Raw genomic sequence first — 21,334 nt, forward strand, 5'->3', positions numbered from 1 at the left:
CTAGTCAAGGTGTGCCCACCTCTTGCCAAAGCTCTACTCACTGTACAAATACCTTAAGACAAAAGAAACACACTCCGTTTCCAGGGACTGGGGAGGATAAATCCCTACCAAGCCAAAAGACTGGTACAGGACTTGCTATGCAGACAACTGGGGTTCATCCCTCTGACCCCCATAGCACCTGCTGCTCTCAGGAGCTGAGACGGTCTACAGTGTGTTGCTTCCAGAAATCTCCCTCAATTAATCCTACCTGTAGCTTTATGGTACATGTCAGTCAGACATAGCCAAACACATGTTCTCAAGACTTGCCCATACAGCAATAATTTCATAAGCTGCAGATGTCAAGAACCAAGACAAAATAATACAGCACACAACAGATTAAATGTGGTTAACAAGTTGCTTTTAGTTTATTAATTTTGCCCATATACATAGTTGGTTTTGGAAACAACACGTGAAAGAGTCATGACAAAGTATAACAAAATGGTACTGGAAAACATTTCAATATGCAATGTGCCAGTGTACTTACTGTGTTTTATACATACTTTACATTGAAAACCAAAAACCCACAGGTTTCAGAGGAAGTTCATGTTTTATTTTGAACTGGCAAATTTAGTTTATTAATATGTAAAAAAATAAATCTACAACAGCAACAGTGCAAACACATCAGAAACTTGCATGGCATACAGAACACAAATGAATAAAAATTATTATACAAAGGGCCCAACGTTTCCTAGGGTATTGGCTGTGACATGTACAACAAACAACAGGGTGAGGAATAAACTGCAACATAAACAAGAAGATGAGCTACATATTACTGGTTCTGTCTTGTACGGTCTCTCTATTTCAGGGGGTAAAGCTGTCATGCCTTGGATCTGCAATTAAAATAATAAAAAATGATCAGAGTTTTGTCACATAAGATTAGAAATTTGTATTTTGCTCTCTAACTAGTTCAGAGCTTGCATAAGAATCTATTGTTAGTTTTGTACTGGGGTTGTGACTTTTACTGTGGAGAAGTCAAGCTCAGTAAAAATATTAATATATTGCACAACATATGATCAGCCAGCATGAACATCCGTTGTTCTCAGCTTGGAACGGCTGGACACATTGGCATTCTCTCCAGGAAAGCAAGGTTAGGCTTTTGTTGGTTGACTTGTACCACCTTATTTTGCTTTGTGGGATTGTCTGGTTGGTTTGTTGTTTGTTTGTTTGTTTGTTTGTTTGTTTTGTGTGTGGGTTTTTTCCTTTTTTTTTTTTTCCCCATCCTTCTGGCAGATAAAAATAGATGGTTACAGGTTTATGATTCCATAGAGGTATTAGATGCTGTTTGAACATATTTATTTGTACATAAAAAGCTTACAGTTGCCTGTACAAGGCAGCTAATTGTGCATACATTATTTCATGGAATCACAGGATGCTTGAGGTTGGAAGGCATCTCTGGAGGGCATCGAGACTGAAAGCGCTGGGTCTGTTCAGGCTGGAGAAGGGAAGGCTAAGAGGGGATCAGACTCCTTTCAGTGATGCCCAATGGTAGGATAAGGAAAAACGGGCACAGATAGGAGGTTCCATTTGAGTATGAGAAACTTCTTTACTTTGAGGGTGACAGAGTGCTGGAACAGGCTTCCCAGAGAGGCTGTGGCTGGTGAGACCACATCTGGAATATTGTGTCCAGTTCTGGGCCCCTCAGTTCAAGAAGGACAGGGAACTGCTGGAGAGGGTCCAGCGTAGGGCAACAAAGATGATTAAGGGAGTGGAGCACCTCCCTTATGAGGAAAGGCTGAGGGAGCTGGGTCTCTTTAGTTTGGAGAAGAGGAGACTGAGGGGTGACCTTATTAATATTTATAAATATATAAAGGGTGAGTGCCACGAGGATGGAGCCAGGCTCTTCTCGGTGGCAAACAATGATAGGACAAGGGGTAATGGGATCAAGCTGGAACACAAGAGGTTCCACTTAAATTTGAGAAAAAACTTCTCAGTAAGGGTGGCACAGCACTGGAACAGGCTGCCCAGGGGGGTTGTGGAGTCTCCTTCTCTGGAGACATTCAAAACCCACCTGGACATGTTCCTGTGCGACCTCACCTGGGCGTTCCTGCTCCAGCAGGGGCATTGGACTGGATGATCTTTTGAGGTCCCTTCCAATCCCAAACATACTGTGATACTGTGATACTGTGTGACACATTCAAAACCCAGCTGCACACGTTCCTGTGCAATCTGCTCTGGTGAACCTGCTTTAGCAGGTGGTTGGACTAGATATCTCCAGAGGTCCCTTCCAACCCCAACCATTCTGTGATTCTGTGGTCTGCTCCAATGTCCCTGCTCAAGCAAGGTCACCTACAGGATTGTAATATTAATATATGTTGAGCATTTTCACTTTTCCCTTAGAACTTAGTGCAATTGTTGTGGTGTTGGACATAACTACCCGCCTGTCATGATTTTGACATGAAATTAGAGAGCTTTGGGTACACTGGTTGGCTATGCTTTTTCTGAATGTATTCCCTACATATTAAAGAAAAGAATCTCCACAAAAGGCAAGCTCCTGGGCACGAGTATCTTTGAAAGTTTGAATGATGACCTGCACAGCATGTGCTTGCTTTGGGTTTTTTCCATGTTGCAGTTATGCTGCACTGCAGGAAAAATCTAAATATTGAATTAATATTGGCAAACACAACACAAAGCTAAAACTGACCAAAGCACCATTGCTACAGAAGGATGAAGATATTTTCAGCTCACTTTGTTTGCTTCAGTTTGTTTTTTTTTTTTTCTCGTAACAACTCACTGATTGTTTGGCCATTCAGGTTAAATCTGTTCTTGATTTTGATGAGGATGGCCAATTTAACGTAACATCACTAATAAGAGAAGGGAAAGGAAAGAATCCTAATTTTAGTTTTGATGAATATGCCCTAGTCATTTAAAATAGGAAACCATGATTAAAAAGGAGAATTAAGCATTCCCAGTTCCAGTGACCTCACCCTTTGACAAAGTATTGTTCCTTCACCCTGTAAAATAAAGGTGAACAGCATTTTCCAGAAATCATACCACTAAAATAAAATAAAATAAAATAAAACAAAATAAAACAAGAAGCGTATCCTTTCTTGGTAGAATTTCTCAGTGCTTTTCATCATCTTAACTTGTCCTCTGACAAATAATCAGTGAAAGAGTGTCTGCGCAGCTGCTACTGGCCAGCAGTTGCAAACAACAAGAAGTTTAACCAAAACTGGTGAATAGTCATACGTACTGTCAATAACTACTTTTCACAGAAGGTCTGCAGTGGGACAAATATTAGAAAAAACAGAACCTTTTGATTGCTTATAGCACACAGTATTTCATTGACATTCTATGGGCAGAACAGTCTGATTGATGTTGGAAAGACCCAAGAACATCACCACAGAAAGGGTGATTTTGCCACCACCTGAAAGCACTGTGTGACCTGCTGAGAGGCAGTCAGGGCTGTTTTGCAGGTTGAGGACAATGAGGGACAATTTCACCAGTAGTATCTCGTATCAGCTCTATTAGGCTGGCCTAAAGTCACAGTAGGAGAAAAGGCAATACAATGAGCTAATCTCCCCTTCTGAACAGAAAAGCTCAAAAAAGTAAAATGGAATCTTGACTTTGGACTCTGTAAAGGAGTTCAAGGAACAACACATATTTTTCAGCACATCCTTAGGGATGATACTATCTGCACTAGTAGTTATTTATAAACATATGTCAAAACTAAAGATGACAGCACTTCCCAGCAGTCCTGTTAAAATACCAGTAGACATTTGCAATAAATAATAACTTACTGGGGAATGATTTTTTATCTTACAGTTATTTTCATCAAGAGAATTAGGGAAGGAAAAGTATAGAAGATAAAATCTTCCAAAGGTGCACAAAGGAAATGAACAATCTAAATATACTTTTTTTGGCCCGATACTATAGGCATCTCTAAGACACAAGACCAACAAAAAAAGTAAGAGATATTGGAAGACTACTCCTATAATTTTAGGTAGTCTAGACCAGGAGTGTTAAGCTCATTTTCATACGGGGGCCACATCAGCCTCGTGGTTGCCTTCAAAGGGCAAAAGTCTTAAAATTATATTCAGCTCTTTGAAGGCAACCATGAGGCTGATGTGGCCCCCGCTGAAAATGAGCTTGACATTCCTGGTCTAGATGCCTGAGTTAAGAAGTTAAATGCTTGAGGCTTCCTTAGGCAGTCAATAAGCTTCCCCTTACAGAGTGACTCGGAGAAGAAACCTATTTAGGGATTTTGAATCACCTATTGCAAGACCCTGACATAAGTCTCTAACAGAGGCAGCCAAGTGAAAACAGCTTTCTAACTTAGTCATCTAATATGGACCCGTGGTTACTCTCTGATCAGTCCCAGGCACACTGAAAGACTCCACACTCCTATTACTGATCTCAGCTGCTAACCAAAGTTTCAAGTGTACTATTCTTTTTAAATACTTCTAGAACTCGAGTTAGGTGAAAGCACTGATAAAATATTCTCATCCTTTGTTGCTGTATGTAAATGCAATATAGCCACCTAAACAGTCTGAAGACATAACCAGGTACTACATTGCTTCATGCACAATGAAGCACAGCAAACCGCATTTGTTTCATGGCATTGTTGCCTCCTTTTCAACACTTAGACTTACCGACCACTCTGCATTATCTGTTTTTGAACATCTCACGTTCACTGGTAGTTTAAGCACAAGTTCATTATAGGAGAGACCCTCTGATATGGACCATTTGAATTTGTTCATTGCATCCATAAAAGACAGGTTTTTATATTGCTTAGGACTCTTGATAATGAAAGGCCAAGTCCTAAAGAAAAACAAATAAACAGATTCTTAAAAGTAAATAAATACCATCAGGTTGGAAGTGATGAGGAAAACTCAGAAAAACAAATATACTATTAATACATGTATTATGCCTAACTCATATTGTCAGCTACATTCCCTGCTGCACAGAACTGATACAGTTTTATTGATTTTAACAGACTTACAAAATTTTTTGAGCAGTTTAATACTTGCTGCCAGACACTTTTAGAAATGAAGGACTTTAACTTAAAGAAAAAGAATTGCATTGTTGTGCTCCAATCTACAAAGTGAATACACAGGCAATATAAAACAGATCCTCTGTTGTAACTTCTCAGAAAAGCCCAAAACAAAACAAAAGCCACCCCCTCTACTAGGCTTGGCAGACAGTGTTGCAAAGAAACGTTTGCCATTAGAAAGCTGCTTCCAGATGGCTTTGCCAAGCTCTGGTCTTAACTCAGATAATAGGTAAAAACTCAGCCCAGCAGAGAAGTTGTTCTAACATGTGTTGGTTGGCAGCAGTGCCAAAAGATCAAAGGACAATAACTGGTATTGTGGACATTGTCTTTTGGCACATCCCTACATGAGGGCTGCAAGGGGAAATTTGGCCAGGGGTGGGATAGAGACCTGTTGTGCTGCTGTGAGAGATCTGACTATTTGCCCACGTGTGGGAATCCTCCCCATGAAAAACTGGGGCAAATCCCATTCTCCACCAGCCAAAGATGTGGAAAGCAAAGAAATGAGATTTCTTGTCTTTATTTTGGAAGGAAAACTCAAAAATAATAACAAAGGAAAAATAAAAGAAAAAAAAAAAAGAAAGCTGAAGAAAACCTTTTCCATTTTTCTTGCTTTCTTCTTGCTTGACTCTATTGGGATGAATGGAAACAAAATGGTGAATGGCTCAAGTTTTTAAAAACAGAAAGTGTAATACAGCTAGTGGAAGAAAGAAAGTAGGTAAAACTTCATCTAAGTAAATTAATTAATACTTTGGTGGTAGCATGAATTATCTTTTCAAAGCACTTTGGACAGATCTGTGTTATCTTGCAGGAGGCTGTCTCCCACTTGCTTTGGGTAAAGTTCTGCCTATGCCCAGGTTCTGCTCTACTCAACATCTAGGCATAGGGAACATAATTTTAATCAAGCACCTATTTTACACTGTTGTGACCCAATCACTTTCATCTCAGTTCCTCATGATTTATACCACCGTCTGTGCCACCAGACTGAGGAAAAACAGAGTTTTAAAGTGCGCCACAGTGCCTTGATCCTGCTGCCAGTTTGCCTTCATGTGTAAGTCAAGAAAGACCATAGAGAAGTCAGTGAAGCAATTCCAGTGTAAGACTGACACAAGAGAGATGGATATCAGGTCACATATCCTTAGGCTGACAGAGTTTAATGAAACAAGAATTGCGGATTAGGTCATAAATACTAGAGGCATTAATAATCTCTTCTTCTAATTACTATTCCATTTGCAGCAGACAGTCTGCATACTTACTCTATTCAAAACATCTTTATTTCCCCAGGCCACATGTGCATTTTTTTCCTTAAGTACAGTTATCATGAATGAACACTCAAGAGAGCATACATTTGTTAGAATATTTTCTTTCTAAGCTCAGAAAGACTTTTTTAGCTAGGACTAATTTAGAAACTGTGTTCTCCCTGTATTAAAAGAGATTGTAAATAGACATAGTGTGGAAAATGAAGCAGCCTGATTGTATTGTGACTTTCTTTGAACTCTTCTGTGTTGGATATAAATTTCAGAACTTAATACCAGTAAGCGTGTACACCAAATGACTTTGAAACAAAAGTTTTATATGTTTTTTTTAAGATAAAATATATAAGGAAAGAAAACTTTTTAAAAGTATATGTCACTATACACTATTAGTCCGCCAATTTTATTTTAAAAACTTACTATTACTTTGTTTAGTTCAACAACGCAAATGCAATTCACCTTTCACCACTAATAGTGCATTCCACTTTCTATTGTTTGATTTTTTTTCTGCATTGTATTCATTGTGGGAACTTTCCTCTCTAGATAATTCTCACTCTGTTTACAGTCACTTCCACTGCTGATCTACTGTTGAGATGCTTTAATTTTAAGCACTAGAGGGAACACTTAAAACCTGAAATATGCTATTTATTGAGTTTTATATATTCACACACATTATGCTGTCTCATCTGGCTTCCTCTGAACTCCTACCAAAATTTAGATTTTATATGAGATTCTGGAAATTGCTCTTAGTGAGCAATATCCTTGTGCAGGTCATCTCACTGACATTAAAGGGCAGAAAAGCCAGATCCAACAACACATTGGGAAACATTTTGTTCTTGCTGAGTACTCTCATGATGAAAGACAGCAAGACTTCCACTGACTTACTGAAGAAATTGTAACACCTTGTTTAAAATTCACCAGCCTGTGGTTTACCCCGGTGGCCAGATGCCAGGTGAATTGCATGGGCCTTCATGGTGGTTATTATAGATCCTGAGTTGCCTAAATGGTAAGAGCTCCCGCCCCCCCATGATTCACAGAGAGGATATTTAATATTTGTGGAGCACTGAAGCAGATAGATCTTACAACAAAATGATATTACCCCTTTTGAGCTGAGCAGCTGGTCAATATTCAGATTCTTGTGGGTTATTTTTATTAGGAAGAAAAATTAATGAATGAACTAGGATTTTTTCTTTCTGACATGGATTTACATCTGAAAAAAATGTGCAGTGTCCTGCTTCTCTGAACAGCAGGAGTCTAAGACTCAGGAAACAGAGTCTTTGCACAGAATTGCAAGCCCCTACAGCCAGTAGTTCACCTAAATAGCTCTTTTCTTCCTCTTGGCTGGATTCCTACCACTGGTTCTGTGTTTTTCTTTCAACTTACCTTGCATACCATCCTCTGACTTATTATTCTTCCAAAGCCTCCATCCTCTCATTTCTCTCTGTCATGGTGATTATCTACCGTTTATCTTTTACTATAAACAATTTGAGTTCTCTCAATTTCCTTTCTAACTTACAGATTCTTCCTCTTCTGTGCATTTTTGTCAGTGTCACCAAGACAGTGTTAAGTTCTATGTATGAGCAACAGTTATACCTTCTGGTTGCACCTATTGACTTCAGCTGAATTACTCACAACAAATTTACCCAGGGTAATTTGATACCCATGCTCCCAAACTCCTTTTTCAACATCATCTCTATATATGTGAAAAACTTATATGTTTTCATAAATTGATAGATTTGAAATATTGATATGACATTGATACATAGTCTTTTTACAGATGGTTGTGGTGGAAAAAAAACTTTCTGTGAGTAATATTATTTCTTTAACAGAAGAAACTGGTTTGGTTTGGTTATTTTGTTTGTTTGTTTGTTTGGGGTTTTGTTTTTGTTTTTGTTTTGTTTTGTTTTTTTCTTTAAAAAAAAGGCAAGATAATTTGGCAGGAGAAATAAGTAGCAGCACAGTATATTGATGAAAAAGAAGCAGCATGGGTGACCCTGCAATGTGTTATACTCTTAGGAAGAAATAAAGGTCATATAAAAATGACTCTGGAATCCCACAGACAGAAACAAAGCTACTACACATATCCATAAACATATTACTTGCCTGACTGGTCTATAGATTTCCTTAACACCAATGAATTGGAGCTGTTCCATTATATCTGGAATACTTGCACATCGAGTGAGGTTGATTCTCGGGTAATAGAGCAGATATGACAAGCACATTTCATTCCTGGTGCTCAGACCACCCTGAAAATGGAATTTTTCTTTTAATCAAGATAGCATTGGAATCCCACAGATAAAAACACTGATTAGCATTTATATGCTAATGAAATGTGTATGAGGAGGCCCAATTAAACAGGTTTATTTTGCACATTAGATTATCAAGTAGTAAGCAGTTTTTATAGAATTCATTACAAAATACTCCCAAGTAGCTCCCAAGCTTAAAAGATGTCAAAAAGAACAACTATCAATAAAATAAGACTCCTATTATGTTGAAGAGTACTATCTGAGAAGTTCAGGTTTATTTTCAGCTATTTCCAAGGTACTTATATCTACCATGTTTCAGAAAAAAAGGGCTTCAAAATGGAGCAGATAGAGAAAAAATCTGGTAGGGTAATTAGTCTGTGTAATAAGACATTAAATGAGCTTTGTCTAGTAAAATGGAGGCTGGAATGGAATATGTATCTATATATACTCTCCTTGTATGTGCATATGCAGATACAGAGTAAGAAAGAAAACAGTGATTTAAGTTAACAGATAATGCTTACTCAAGAACAAATGAGCACTAACTATAAAATAGAGTAAGATTTTTAGCTAGCTGTGGAAACAGACTCTTGAACAGTCTTCTATTGAGAGCCATGGGCAAAGGACTAATTTAAAATTAATCTTGATAAATATGGACAAGATTATGAGCTGCATGTTCCTAAATCCTTTGTGGGAACAGTTCCACAAAACTCACAAAACCACAGGAAAAAGAACGGAGAAGACAAAATACACAAATCAACAGCCAAGGGCTAGTGTGGTCACCACAATGGAAAATATGACAAAAACTCAAAAGCCTTCATTCTCAGTCTTTTGCTTTTGTTTATATGCTTACATGCAAGCCATGATTCAGGGAGAGGTATCCCTGTGTTCTTTGGATGCTAGGACTAGGTCTTCCTTGCTGAACAGAAACCCCTCCAGTCCCACCTCCCACAGGTCTGGAGAAGAGGAGACTAAGAGGAGACCTCATCGTGGTCTACAGCTTCCTCACAAGGGAAGGAGGAAGGGCAGGCGCTGAACTCTTCTCTTTAGCGACCAATGACAGAACCTGAGGGAATGTCAGGAAGATGTGCCGGGGGAGGTTTATGTTGGACATTAGGAAAAAGTTCTTCACCCAGAGGGTGGTGGAGCACTGGAACAGGCTCCCCAGGGAGGTGTCACAGACCCAAGCCTGACAATGTTAAAGAGACTGGACAACACCCTCAGACACATGGTGTGAAGTGTCGGGTTGTCATACGCAGGGACAGGACTTGAACTCAATGATCCTTGTGGGTCCCTTCAAACTTGGGATATTCTATGATAGGTCTGGATTCAGCACCTTCTGAGGAACCTGGTGAAGGCCTGGTGCTGGCAACTACCTCCCTCCTGTAAACATGGTGGGTATGGCCTCACTCTCTGGTTTTGCAGTCAGCTGGCACAGTCCAGCTCATGTCTCAACAACCAAATTTGCTTCACCTCCAAAACCAAGTGGCCACATCACATGTACCTGGTCTCTGCCACCCTAAAAAGCTGCATCTGGGAGACTGTGCACTGCCACATGCTAAACCTTAGCCAGACCCCTTGAGCTTGAAGGAGATGCTCACCCCCTGGCCATGGGGCTGTGACACAGTCGCTCCTTGTGCCTCAGCTGCAAGAGCACGAGGGTACTGAACAGGCTCCTCCTGCCCTGGGGGCAGCAACTGTCCAGGAGGGTCTCTGCTGCTGGAAAACCCATCACAAGAGAAAGGTAACTCACAGAGGCTGACTGTGCCCAGCCTCCTCCTCCCAGCCCAAACGACCTGTATTCTGCCTGCATTCTACATTAAGGCACATAAGTAAGCAGTCCCATCCTGGTCATGACATAAGCAAAAATCGATATGTAAGAACCAGCAACAGGAACTTTGGGGGAAAATGCCTAACAAGTTCATAAAAACAATTCATTAGAATATGCAGAATTTGAATGTTAATACATGTTATAAAGAAAGCACTCCTTACACTAGCAAAGTCTGATCTTTTAAGATCTTTTATGAGTTGGCTTATTTCTATAAACTAGTAATTTGAGTGTCTTATGTAAGAGATCAGATTATGATAATAATAGTCCTGATTACTTTAAAACTTTAGAATCTATGAAAGGAAAGATAAGACGTAATTACATGCACAAAGGGATTAGCAAGTAAGCATAGCATTTATGAAAAAGGTTTTAGTCCTCAATATTATATATGTACGTATTTTGACCCATTAAGACTTTTCTTACCCATGTCATGCGAACTCGGTCCACAGTACTGTAGTGACATTCTGTGATTAAATTATCCCCCTGAAACACAAGATTTAGGAAGCTGACAAGTATGAAGTTTATCAACACCAGCTTCAGGTAAGCACAGGTGACAGCAAGCACTTGAGAAATAAAGATCAGAGCAGTGCATACAACTTTTTGAAAGAGCAAAGTATTAGGTAATTGGCGTAGGCTAAGGCCTTGGCTCATCATTCATGTTATCTCAGATCTTCAGGAATGCCCCATGGATTTAAAAGGGGTCTTATTAAGAGTCTGGTCTGTTTGTTTAAGATAGCAATGGAGGTGCCCAGTTATAATCCTGTCTTCAGGAAATTTATATATGTAGGTGCTGTATACACATGATAGTAGCTCCAAAACTCATCCAGCGCTACTTTGGATAGCTTTCTTCAGGCTATTTTATCTTGCCAACTTCAACAGAACTACTTGCCAAATGAGGAAAAGGAGGTTTTCCACATCACAATAACAACTATTTATCTGCCAAGCCTGGGAGTAGAGGAGTGGCAGGCAAAGACTTAACTACATTGACAGATATGTATGGGAAAGGCTAAATACTTACATTCTCAAGTACATACAAGTAACATTTTGCTGTCTTGACAAACTGATCTACAGTTTGGTAGTAACTTTATTCCCAGTATCTGATCAAATACAAATCTCAAAATCACCATGATAATCAAGTGGAAGTTTAAAATATTTAAGAGTATAGCCAGACATCAAAATTCTGGTATTATTGGGCAACTTCATATCACAAGGATGACAGAGGTTCATTTTTTTATATCATCCTCTTCCCTTATCACCCCCTGTATTAATCTTCCCTGGAAAAAAAACAGATCACCCTTCAACCATGGAGAATTTCTCCTTCCCTGCAGGCTGTCCCATTGCCAGATCAATGCTAGTGCTAATTATGCTCTGGGCTGCTGGAAGAAGGTGCGTCAGCCTCATGTCGGCCAAGTGGAGACAGAGCCTTCTGAAGCAGGGAGTACTGGCACAGCTTCGCTGTTCCCAGCAGGAATATGCTGGTTCCTACCAGAGAGGTCTGTGGTTTACAGACTGGATAACATTCACTAAAAACATTCCTTCTGCGAGATTACATCTTTTGCTTCCAAATTCAGAAGAGAGTTCTAGTACATGAAGAAAATAAACAACCTGGACTCCAGGAACCGAAAGAAGGATTCACCCTTGGAAGAGCTGGCAGAAGGAAATAATAACAAGAACTTCTGTAAAAATTTTTAATCCTATTAGGTAATTGATTAGACTGTAGTCTGAATTACACCAGAATGATGTATGTAAAGTTGTACTGTTAGTTTTGTTTAAGATTAAACCAACAAAACACAAGAAAAAGGCTCACTTCAGAGAAAGAATTCCAGCTTCTACCTGAGCTGTCTTTTTTTTTAAGTTGCTGATACTATCAAATACCTCTTTTAGACTTTCTCCTGTCTACTCCCTTTTGTTCTTGAATTTTAAGAGGCCTTTCTCTATAATCTGCATGGATTTTCCTAAAAATATTACAGGCTTTCTCTGCCAACCTGTCATCTTCTGCCAGCCCTCTTCCTAAACCCTTCAACACTTCTTTCCTGGAGAGGGTAATACCAGTTTGTCTTTGAAGTCCCTGTGGAGTACAAGGAGTTGGACTTCAAAGAGTAAATGCTACACCTGAAAGTCCATGTTTTGCTTTAGAAATTAAATTAGAAATCTAGCATTTTCACTTCTTGTCTCTAAAGGACAAATATGAAAGTATCCCGGCATGGGCAAAGAAACATAAGAAAGGAAGGGACTTGAAGAGAAGCCTGGAAGTTTAAAACATGGGGCTCCTGATCATACTTGAAGTTCAGTCATTACGCTGATCTTTTCAGCTCCCTTTCCCTTACTGGCTCCAATCATAAACAAAATCCAGTTGTTTGATACTTTGCATCTGACCAGTTCCATTAAGTAACTGGCTTGTTCATATGCATCAGGACAAGCACATCTCCAGCTGCTCTGCAGGCCAGATCTGGAACACCCAACCTTTGTGGCATTAAACTTTCTGTCCTCAGGCCAAAGCTTCAAAAATAGACATTGGCTGCAACTAACAAAGCTTGAGTGAATAATTTTTAAATGAGTCACTCATCCAAAAAAATACAGACTCTGTTCATGCAATACCTATGGATAGCTATTGTTTTATAATATAATTGCAGTTGGGATTTTTATAAAAGATGATATATCACATTATTCTCACAAGCATAGCAGATAGACATAAAATTGCATTTCTTCTTCTGAAGGATTTTGTTTACTTAGTGAAACCTCATGTGGAATATGAGCATGGAGTTTTCCTCCCAACAACAAATAAAAATCAGAAACAATCAGAAGGCTTGGCTGATTTGTAGATGTGTTTGCAAGGCTGGATACTTGCTCTGTGCAAATACTCATGATGTGCTACTTGGTTCCAACAGATTCATAAAGCCACACCATTCTGTTTCTATTCTTCAGCTGGCTGGATGAACAAAGATGGCACAACCAGTCAGGTGTGTGATTTTATAATCTGCTTTGTTCAAACATTTATAACAGTAAAGTTCAAATCAAGCAATTGCAGGCGTCAAACATGCCTAAAGGATAGCTTGAATTAATTGGCCAAGCTAGTTCCGTAGTGAACTGGGTGGACACTCCTGAGACACTGTGACTTTAATGCATTAGCTACTCTGAGTTAAGTAGAAAAATGAACAAAAGATTTAAGAAATTCTGTAGTAAAATTAATCCTAAATGTGAGTAAATGTTAGGCACACAATCTCTTAAATGCTTAAAGGGAAAGAATTAACAGTGTCATACTGGCAAGATGGTTCTTTCTTCCTTCAGATACTGAAACTCCTGGAAGTTGAAGTCAAACTCATCGTCATAAGCAAGAAGTTTCTGCTCCTCGCCATTGTGGAAGTGACGCATCCTGATAGCTCTGCCAGCAAGATGAGCATGAAGAAGGACCGCAAACACATGAATCCCAGCAGGTCTCTCAGCACCTAGAGCCTGGCCAGGGGAAAGCAACACCATCAGTGTGCTCACAAGTAATATAACTTAATGTAATGCTATGTAATGTAATGCAATGTGCAAACAGAGTGAAAATACATCAACAAATGCATTTTGCATCCCCTCAGTTTACAGCAAAAATGTGGTCTGGAGCAAAAACAAATCTATATGTGTAATTAAGGTTTTATATACCAAAAAAAGCTAGGGCTTTTTCTGTGTTGTGGGGTTTTTTTAAGTAAAAATGTGGTTTGACTTTTAATGCACACAGTTTTTAAAAGAACAACTGGACAGCCAGTAATTCTCAATAGATTAAGACTTTGAAGGTTATTATACTAAAACTTCCAAGTTATTTTACTGCTATTGGCCAACACTGCTGAATGTGGATGTTTATTGTGAAAAATAATTCTGTGCAGTTATGAATAACATTACGATTAATATAGTGCCAAATGAAGCATTTTAAATTAAGAGGCTGTAATTATAATATGCTCTATTTCCCATCTTCAAGTCAACTGGTAGTGAAATACTGTAGGTCTACGTCTGAAGCTTTTTTCCAGGTCAAAAGCATTTTAAAATGAAATTTTCCAAGTTGACACAAATCTGACATCACTCCCATTCCAGCTGAGATCTACAGATCTGAACTTCTGAACTTGTGGTATGCTAAACTTTGATTCTTGTTCGGAGCCCAAACTAGAAATAAACTGCTATCGCAATACCTTTCAAGTACAGCCTTAAGGTCAAAACCTCATGATAATAGAATACTCAAGTGTTTTTAGGCTGAAATATGTTATGACAGTATGTAGCATTGAACACCACCACCACCAAACTTAAATTCCATATCTAATTTATCCTTCACTCCAAACCACATCGTAAAAAACAGACATTGATTCAACCTTTCTTTAAAAATGACAAAGCACATGAGAATCTTCCATGATATCTCAATCACAGATTTTAGACAACGCATGCATTACCTGTAGAGATATTTAAATTATCGTAATGAAACCAAGGGTTTAAGGAATGCCTAGTTTTGTACTTTGAGCCATACAACAAAACCTGTTCAGGTCTTTAGTTTCTGCGATTGGTCTAAGAATACTTTTCAGCCTTTCACTTCACTATTAGGAGACTTTTGCATGTGCACAGATCTTAATTAGTCTCTCTCAACATTTTTTCTGGGCTAGCTATTCCATACTACCAATAGTTTTTCCATGGAAAACAATGTATGCTTATAAATCGAACACATAATTAAATCATTGCAAGCATTCTGTCAGACAGTATTACTCATATCAGTAAAACAGCCTGAATCCTGAGCACCCCAAATACCCAGATCAAAAAGACTCAACATTCTGGAGGGCAGCATGTAAAAGATGTCTTTTCTCACATCTGAACCAGTAAATATCAATCTCCTCAAGAAGTTAAAGAGGCTGTCCAAAACTATTTCTAAGATTGAAAACCAATGGATTCAGGCAGGAGACATACCTCTTCCAGACATTCCAGTGTGCAGTGACCCTCTGACACAAATTCAGGCATGCCTGGTGGGATATTGTGGAAAAGGCTGACCCAAAGACCGGCTTCAATAACTCCAGCATCATATTTCCTTAAAACCGGAGTATAAATTAGCCTCAGACCAGAGTTATCTATCAAACCTGCAACAAAAGAACACAGTCAGCCATGACTGTGAATCAGTACTTTAAAAGGAAAAAAAATAAATAATCCAATTGTTTCACATTTTTCAAGGCTTGTCCTAAGTTTCTTACATGAAAATTGAGGAATCAACCTCAATAACCTGGAAATCAGTCAAACCATATTCAGGAAGCAATAAATAGGGGTAGCCCACAGGAGGGTTGTTAAACGTGATATTTTGATATATGCAGTGTTGAGATATGAATGAAAAATATGTGCTGCTTGTAGCACCTGTGTCCCTTCTGCTAAGTTACCCAGAAGGGACCTGAGAGAAAAGAAGGCAGATCCCAGGCAGACCACATAATACAAGGACATAATAAGTCCTCAAAAGGTGCCATGTATGATTTTCAAATAAAATATTTAAAGGAGAGTTTAAAGTTGTTGTGAGGTTTTTTTTTCTTTAAAATTTTCAAGCCGTGTATTGTCTTCTACTTGTGAATTTATCTATTTCTTCACGTCGAGTCCTAGCACTAATTACATTTTTTCTTAGTTTTGGATTGCCTGTCACATTACAGGATACCTTAGGTGGCCAAATCACCCCTTTTGCAATCTCTCCAATTAAGACAGCATCAACTAAATGCGAAAATTTGCTTCCTAAATCCCAAAGTCGAAGATAATACCAGCACTTTGAGTAAAGCAGACAAGAGAACTACACACAATTTTAATGCTGCACTCACTCAAGGACTTCTGTCATTTTAAATGTAGTTTCAGGAACCAAATGCTGACGTGGAAACATTGAGATTTTTAAGAGCCAAAATGATACGAATCTATTTCACTCATTTAAATATTTAGTCATACACATTTGTTTGTGTATCTACTCATAATTTATGTTGCTTCTATCATCTAACTCCTTATAATTATTTCTCTTGCATTAGTCATTTTGTTAGGAAAGATTCAAGCTAAAAACAAAGATTAATTTGTGTTGCACAATCTCTACATTGTTAGCTCATTTCTTCTTTGTTGTCATTTTTCAAATTTCAGCTTTGAAAACTAAAAATGCAATGCTTGAAACAAAATTTTACATCAACATGAAATCAGCAGGCTATTTTGAGACAGGCAAATGACAAAGAGGCAGAGCAGGGACTAAATTACCCAGTCACTAAAATACCTAAGCCAGAGTAGCATATAATTATTAAGGATCAAGAGCTATAAACTATGCATAACCAAAGAGTGACGATCAACTATGCAACATTGTACGCCATGTATTTTGTCAGGGAGGAGAGAAACATGACCTGGATTAGAGACACCTCACTTTGCCTGTGCTGTCTGAATTTTCCCAGGTCTTTTGTAAGACCCTGCATTCACTTGGGACTGTCCCAAAAAAGGCAAAATTTTCCCCATTACTTAATAAGGAAACAAAATACTATTGACTCCCAGCTTTTGTATCTGCCACTTGAACTGAAACAACAGTATTATGCAGCACAGTCAACTAAAATAGTTAGTTTAGGGACACAACCAATTCAGAAATGTTTTTTCTGCATGCGACTTCTTGGGCTTTCAGGTAACATTCGATGCAAAAGCATGTAGCACCAAGGATGCAAGTGAAGTTTACTGTATCCCATGCAAATGTGCATGCTGAAGGGCAAGAATCTGTCATTAAACAGAACAATTTTGAGACAGTTCATCTAGAACAACACAAAGAGGGGGAATAACAGTAAGACAGAACACCATAACTCACAAGATTTTATTTAAATACATGGGAGTGTAAAGAAAGGTCAGTACACTGTGCTGCACTGGATTTTACTTCATTCATATATAGCAATCACCAGAATAATACAGTAGCTCACTAAACTTCTCTTTCAGAAAAACAGAATATCTTTTCAAAACTCAACTTCAAAGTTCCTTAGATTTTCTGGGGCTCCCTAGTTTCTTCCTTTTCCTTCTTTTAAACATAAGTGAATTTTAGAAAGAAGATTAAAAGACACCTTTATAAAATAAAAGCTAGTCTTTTAAGATAAACTGCTTTTACCCAGTGGAAGGCCTAGCAATCTGAGTCTATATTTCTCCTTTAGTAACTGCCCACAGTTCAGGTAGTTATCTCAAAAAAAATACTAAAAAAAAAATTAATAAAATGTTCTTTCACTGTGTTGCTGTCTCATAATCTGAGTGCTGTGCTGCTTGCTCTCAGTCTGACTGGATTTCCCAGCGAAAGGAAAGGAGGATAATGTGAAGAATGTAGTGGTAAAAGGAGATGTATTCACCTGTTGCACAATTCTTTGTATATCTGAATCTTGCACTGACTTCAAGTTAAGCTTTTGAGTGCAGTGAGAAAAACACTGGGAATCAGGAACTATTGATCAGCGAAAAATAAGCCTCAGCTTTGTATTTGCTCTGTTTGCCGTGCAATGCAATGAGAAACACTTGTCTCTAGTACATTTCCAATCTTGCATGGTTTAAAGAGTGTGAGGAAACAAACCTTCTGTGTATGATGGATTGTCATAATGAACCTCCATAAGAACGAACTGAGGGTCAGCTGCTGTGCCAATGGATAACCCAACATGAGGAGGGTATGTGAAGCCCTGCAAAACAACACATGCATACAGAATTAAGGTTTCTTTGCCATGGTTGAGTTAATTTCGTTTTATAAATACACTTTTTTTTTTTTTAATTATACAATCATATTAATAGTAAAATTTACAAAGTTAACTTATTTTAAAACTTTATGAACATGGCATTGTGGCATAATGTACTTGTTATATTCTGAGTGCACCAAATAACTATGTCAACATAAAATAGCAGATCCTATGCTTGCTAGAGGATAAAGCCCTGGGCAAACTGGCCTGACCTCACCACAGACCCTGCCTTCAGCAGGAGGCTAAACTAGAGACTTCCGGAGGTCTCTTCCAACCTGCGCCGTCCTGTGATCTTATGATTACTTATACTGTATTTATTGCTTGAGCAGAAGAGGAAAATTCCATCTTAAATGTATAAACATTGCATCAACAAGCAGTTAGCCTGACAATAAAGCCCTTATGAAAAAGTGAATCTACATCTTATACGTTCCCTTTTTCTAAAAGCAGTAATTTCCAGGGAACACTGAGGTTGAATGCTAATTGCTGATCTAATTGATTGATTTTCCTGCACAAATCACTGCATCCTAACCAAAATTATTTGAACTATAAAAATTATCTTCCTGGCTACATTTACGTGAGCAAGCCAGGTAGTGTGAAATAAATAGCTCTATACAGGGCAACAACATGTGCTGGACCCACTGTCCCCAAACGATGCTCCTTTACTCAAGCTCTGGTCAGATCCATGCACTTGAACCCCATTTATGGCTGAGAGGTGCTGAGTTCACCCCTTCACATTCAGTTTCACTTCATCCCAAAGGGGGCTGTGCAAGTTCTCAAACCACTTGTGATGATAAACAGAGCTTGGTAAGTGGGGATAACCTGAAGATTTACTTCAAAAGCTCACTCCTGATTCAAACAAAAATTCCAGTATCTACTAAGTGAACTCACTTACCAAATTCACTTTTATAGGAATTAATTTGCATCGTTTTATAGCATATAGCTAATATTTTAACATGCAATTTGAGATTATAATTTTCTGAAACGTGCAATCTGAGATCCAGACTTTCTTATGCTTGATGGACATTAATGAATTAATCATCATACATAGTAATAAGTATCACCCCCATTCTACAAAAAGGTAAACTGAAGTAAGTGAAGTGAGAACTCCAGTAAACCTGAATGTAACTCAGATCTGCCAGATTCCTCTCTACAGATCTTTAACAACGGGATCATCTTTGCAAAAGCCTCTATGCTGCTTGACACATGATAACCTATTTATATGAGGTTTTTATTTCACTTAGATTAAGACAGTTGAAAGTATAAATACTAGGTCAGAGCATAGCTGAGGGCAAAAATGCACAAAGCATACATCAGGGATAATGCTCACAGGGGATTAAACTTATTTTGATGGGTCCATGTAGCAGCTCTGGCATCCTCACACTGCAGCACTTGAAGAAGGTTTTGAGCTGCAGCCTGGCAAACGAAGGCTCTGGAATTTATCATCATCCCAGTCCCTCTCTGTGCTTGCACTGTGGTTTGTGTAGGCACTCAGTGAATCAAGGGGGTAAAGAAGGGGTAGGATTCTTTTGGCAGTAATGCTGCCTTATGTCAGCTGAAAGCATTAACTGGAGCCTAAATTAGCATGTGAAATAAGCTGAAAACACAGCCTGGGGCCAACACGGCATCAGAAACCATGTTTTCTGTAGATATGCTGTATTGCTGTGAGCAAAGTGATCCATGTGCTGGCTCTGTGGTGTCACAGGATCACTCCTGTATTGAAATTATGTCTCTTTGGGCTGGGTAGGAAACTTTAGAACCATATGCCTGAATGGGGCAACACGGTAACCATACTCTGGTGAGGAAGAAACTGAATTAAGTCTATGTTTAATTTCATTTGGAAAATCTTGGCTCCATTTCTATCATGCAGTCACCTACAGAGACTTGGTTTTTTTTCTGTCATTCTCCACAGGTAACAGATACTGGTCATTGCTCTATTTCCATATTAAACAGGACAAGCTGATACGGTGACAGACTTCCATGCTCCCAAGTCATCTTTCTTTCCCTGAGGCATCAACTCTTCTATACTATTTTCATTACTTTGAGCTTGTCACTCAAGGTGTTTGTTCATTGTGTTTCAAACTTCAGAGGCAAACAGGAAGTTGAGGACTTACTGGCATTTAGGAATTGTGACTGTGTACCCTTAAAAACAGACAGATAAATAATCACTAATATACTAGGAAGAAACTTCATTACGATGTACATCTTCCTAAAGCCCCATTGATGAACCACACTAGACAGCCATTCATCCTACCTCTCCTCCAATGGCCCAAGCAAAAATGACAGTCTCACACGTAAGAAAAGAGTCTGGCATGTTGGGGTGGTAGCACTCATGCCCGTAGTCCAGCACACTGTCATTCAAATTGCTGCTGCACTGGTAGAGCAGGATATGGTGCACCAGATTCTCATGGCCTTTCTGGATCAATGGCTCAACCTGTCAATGTTAAAATGAAAAAGAAAAAGAAAGTAAACACACTTCAAGTGTGACTATTTCAATGCAGGTATGCAGACAGGACTAAAAATTATATGGTGCATTTAAAATAAAAGAGGACATTTAACATTAGTTAGTAGTTAGGTTGAGATGTTACTTCAGCACTCTGCAACCCCAGGCATTAAAAACTTCATTGCTCAAGTGAATCTACACAGGACAGGAAGAAAAATCTGTGGCTCAATGAAACCTCTTGCTCTCTCTTCTCCCACTCCAGTAATGCACTGTCACTTATCTCCCTGTACAATCTTGTTTAGCCACACACCACCATGACGGGATTATAAAACAGCTGAAAGTCTGTTCAGCTAAACCAGCTTGGTATCTGAACTACTCAGTACTTTTCATCCCTGTTTCTGCCTCTTTTGTACTATTTCAAACTAGAGCTGCCCATAGATTCTGTACCTATAGTGTGAGCCTGGAGGTATACTCCACATTCCTCAGTAGCTGAAGATGGCCCTTCAAATTTTTTTGACATCTACAAGAATTTAGAATTATTTTACAATCCTTTCAGTTGTAAAGACTTTATTAACATGAAGTCATTCTTGAGAGGTCGGATGCTCCAGACTGTTAATGGCAGTCATGAGCCAGAGGGCTCTCAGGGGTGCCTGGGTGCCCCCAGTATAATTTGACCACCGAACTTCAGAGTAGGCTGAAATGATTTCATTCCCATATGACAATGTTCGCTCTCTATTTGGATGGGTGATGTTAAATCATCTCTGTCAGAGATGACATCCCTGGGGCAAACATGAATACTTCTGAAAAAAATTATTTTGCATTTCAGAAAGACCATATTCCA

General features: G+C 38.7%; 1 protein-coding gene across 1 annotated transcript in view; it reads right to left on the reverse strand.

The window, feature by feature from the left end:
• Positions 1–704: 704 nt before the first annotated feature.
• The window catches only part of MOXD1 (monooxygenase DBH like 1), a gene marked incomplete at both ends in the record, with an annotated part of 50,759 nt that continues 30,129 nt past the window's right edge, over positions 705–21,334 (reverse strand). The window contains 8 exons of the mRNA XM_080342061.1: positions 705–869; positions 4,629–4,797; positions 8,383–8,525; positions 10,774–10,833; positions 13,612–13,803; positions 15,277–15,443; positions 17,897–17,999; positions 20,305–20,484. Of these exons, the coding sequence (XP_080198187.1) occupies positions 705–869; positions 4,629–4,797; positions 8,383–8,525; positions 10,774–10,833; positions 13,612–13,803; positions 15,277–15,443; positions 17,897–17,999; positions 20,305–20,484 (1,179 nt within the window). The remainder of the gene's footprint in view (positions 870–4,628; positions 4,798–8,382; positions 8,526–10,773; positions 10,834–13,611; positions 13,804–15,276; positions 15,444–17,896; positions 18,000–20,304; positions 20,485–21,334) is intronic.

The sequence above is a fragment of the Nesoenas mayeri genome, assembly GCF_963082525.1.
Source record: "Nesoenas mayeri genome assembly, chromosome: 3".
Taxonomy (NCBI): Eukaryota; Metazoa; Chordata; class Aves; order Columbiformes; family Columbidae; genus Nesoenas; species Nesoenas mayeri.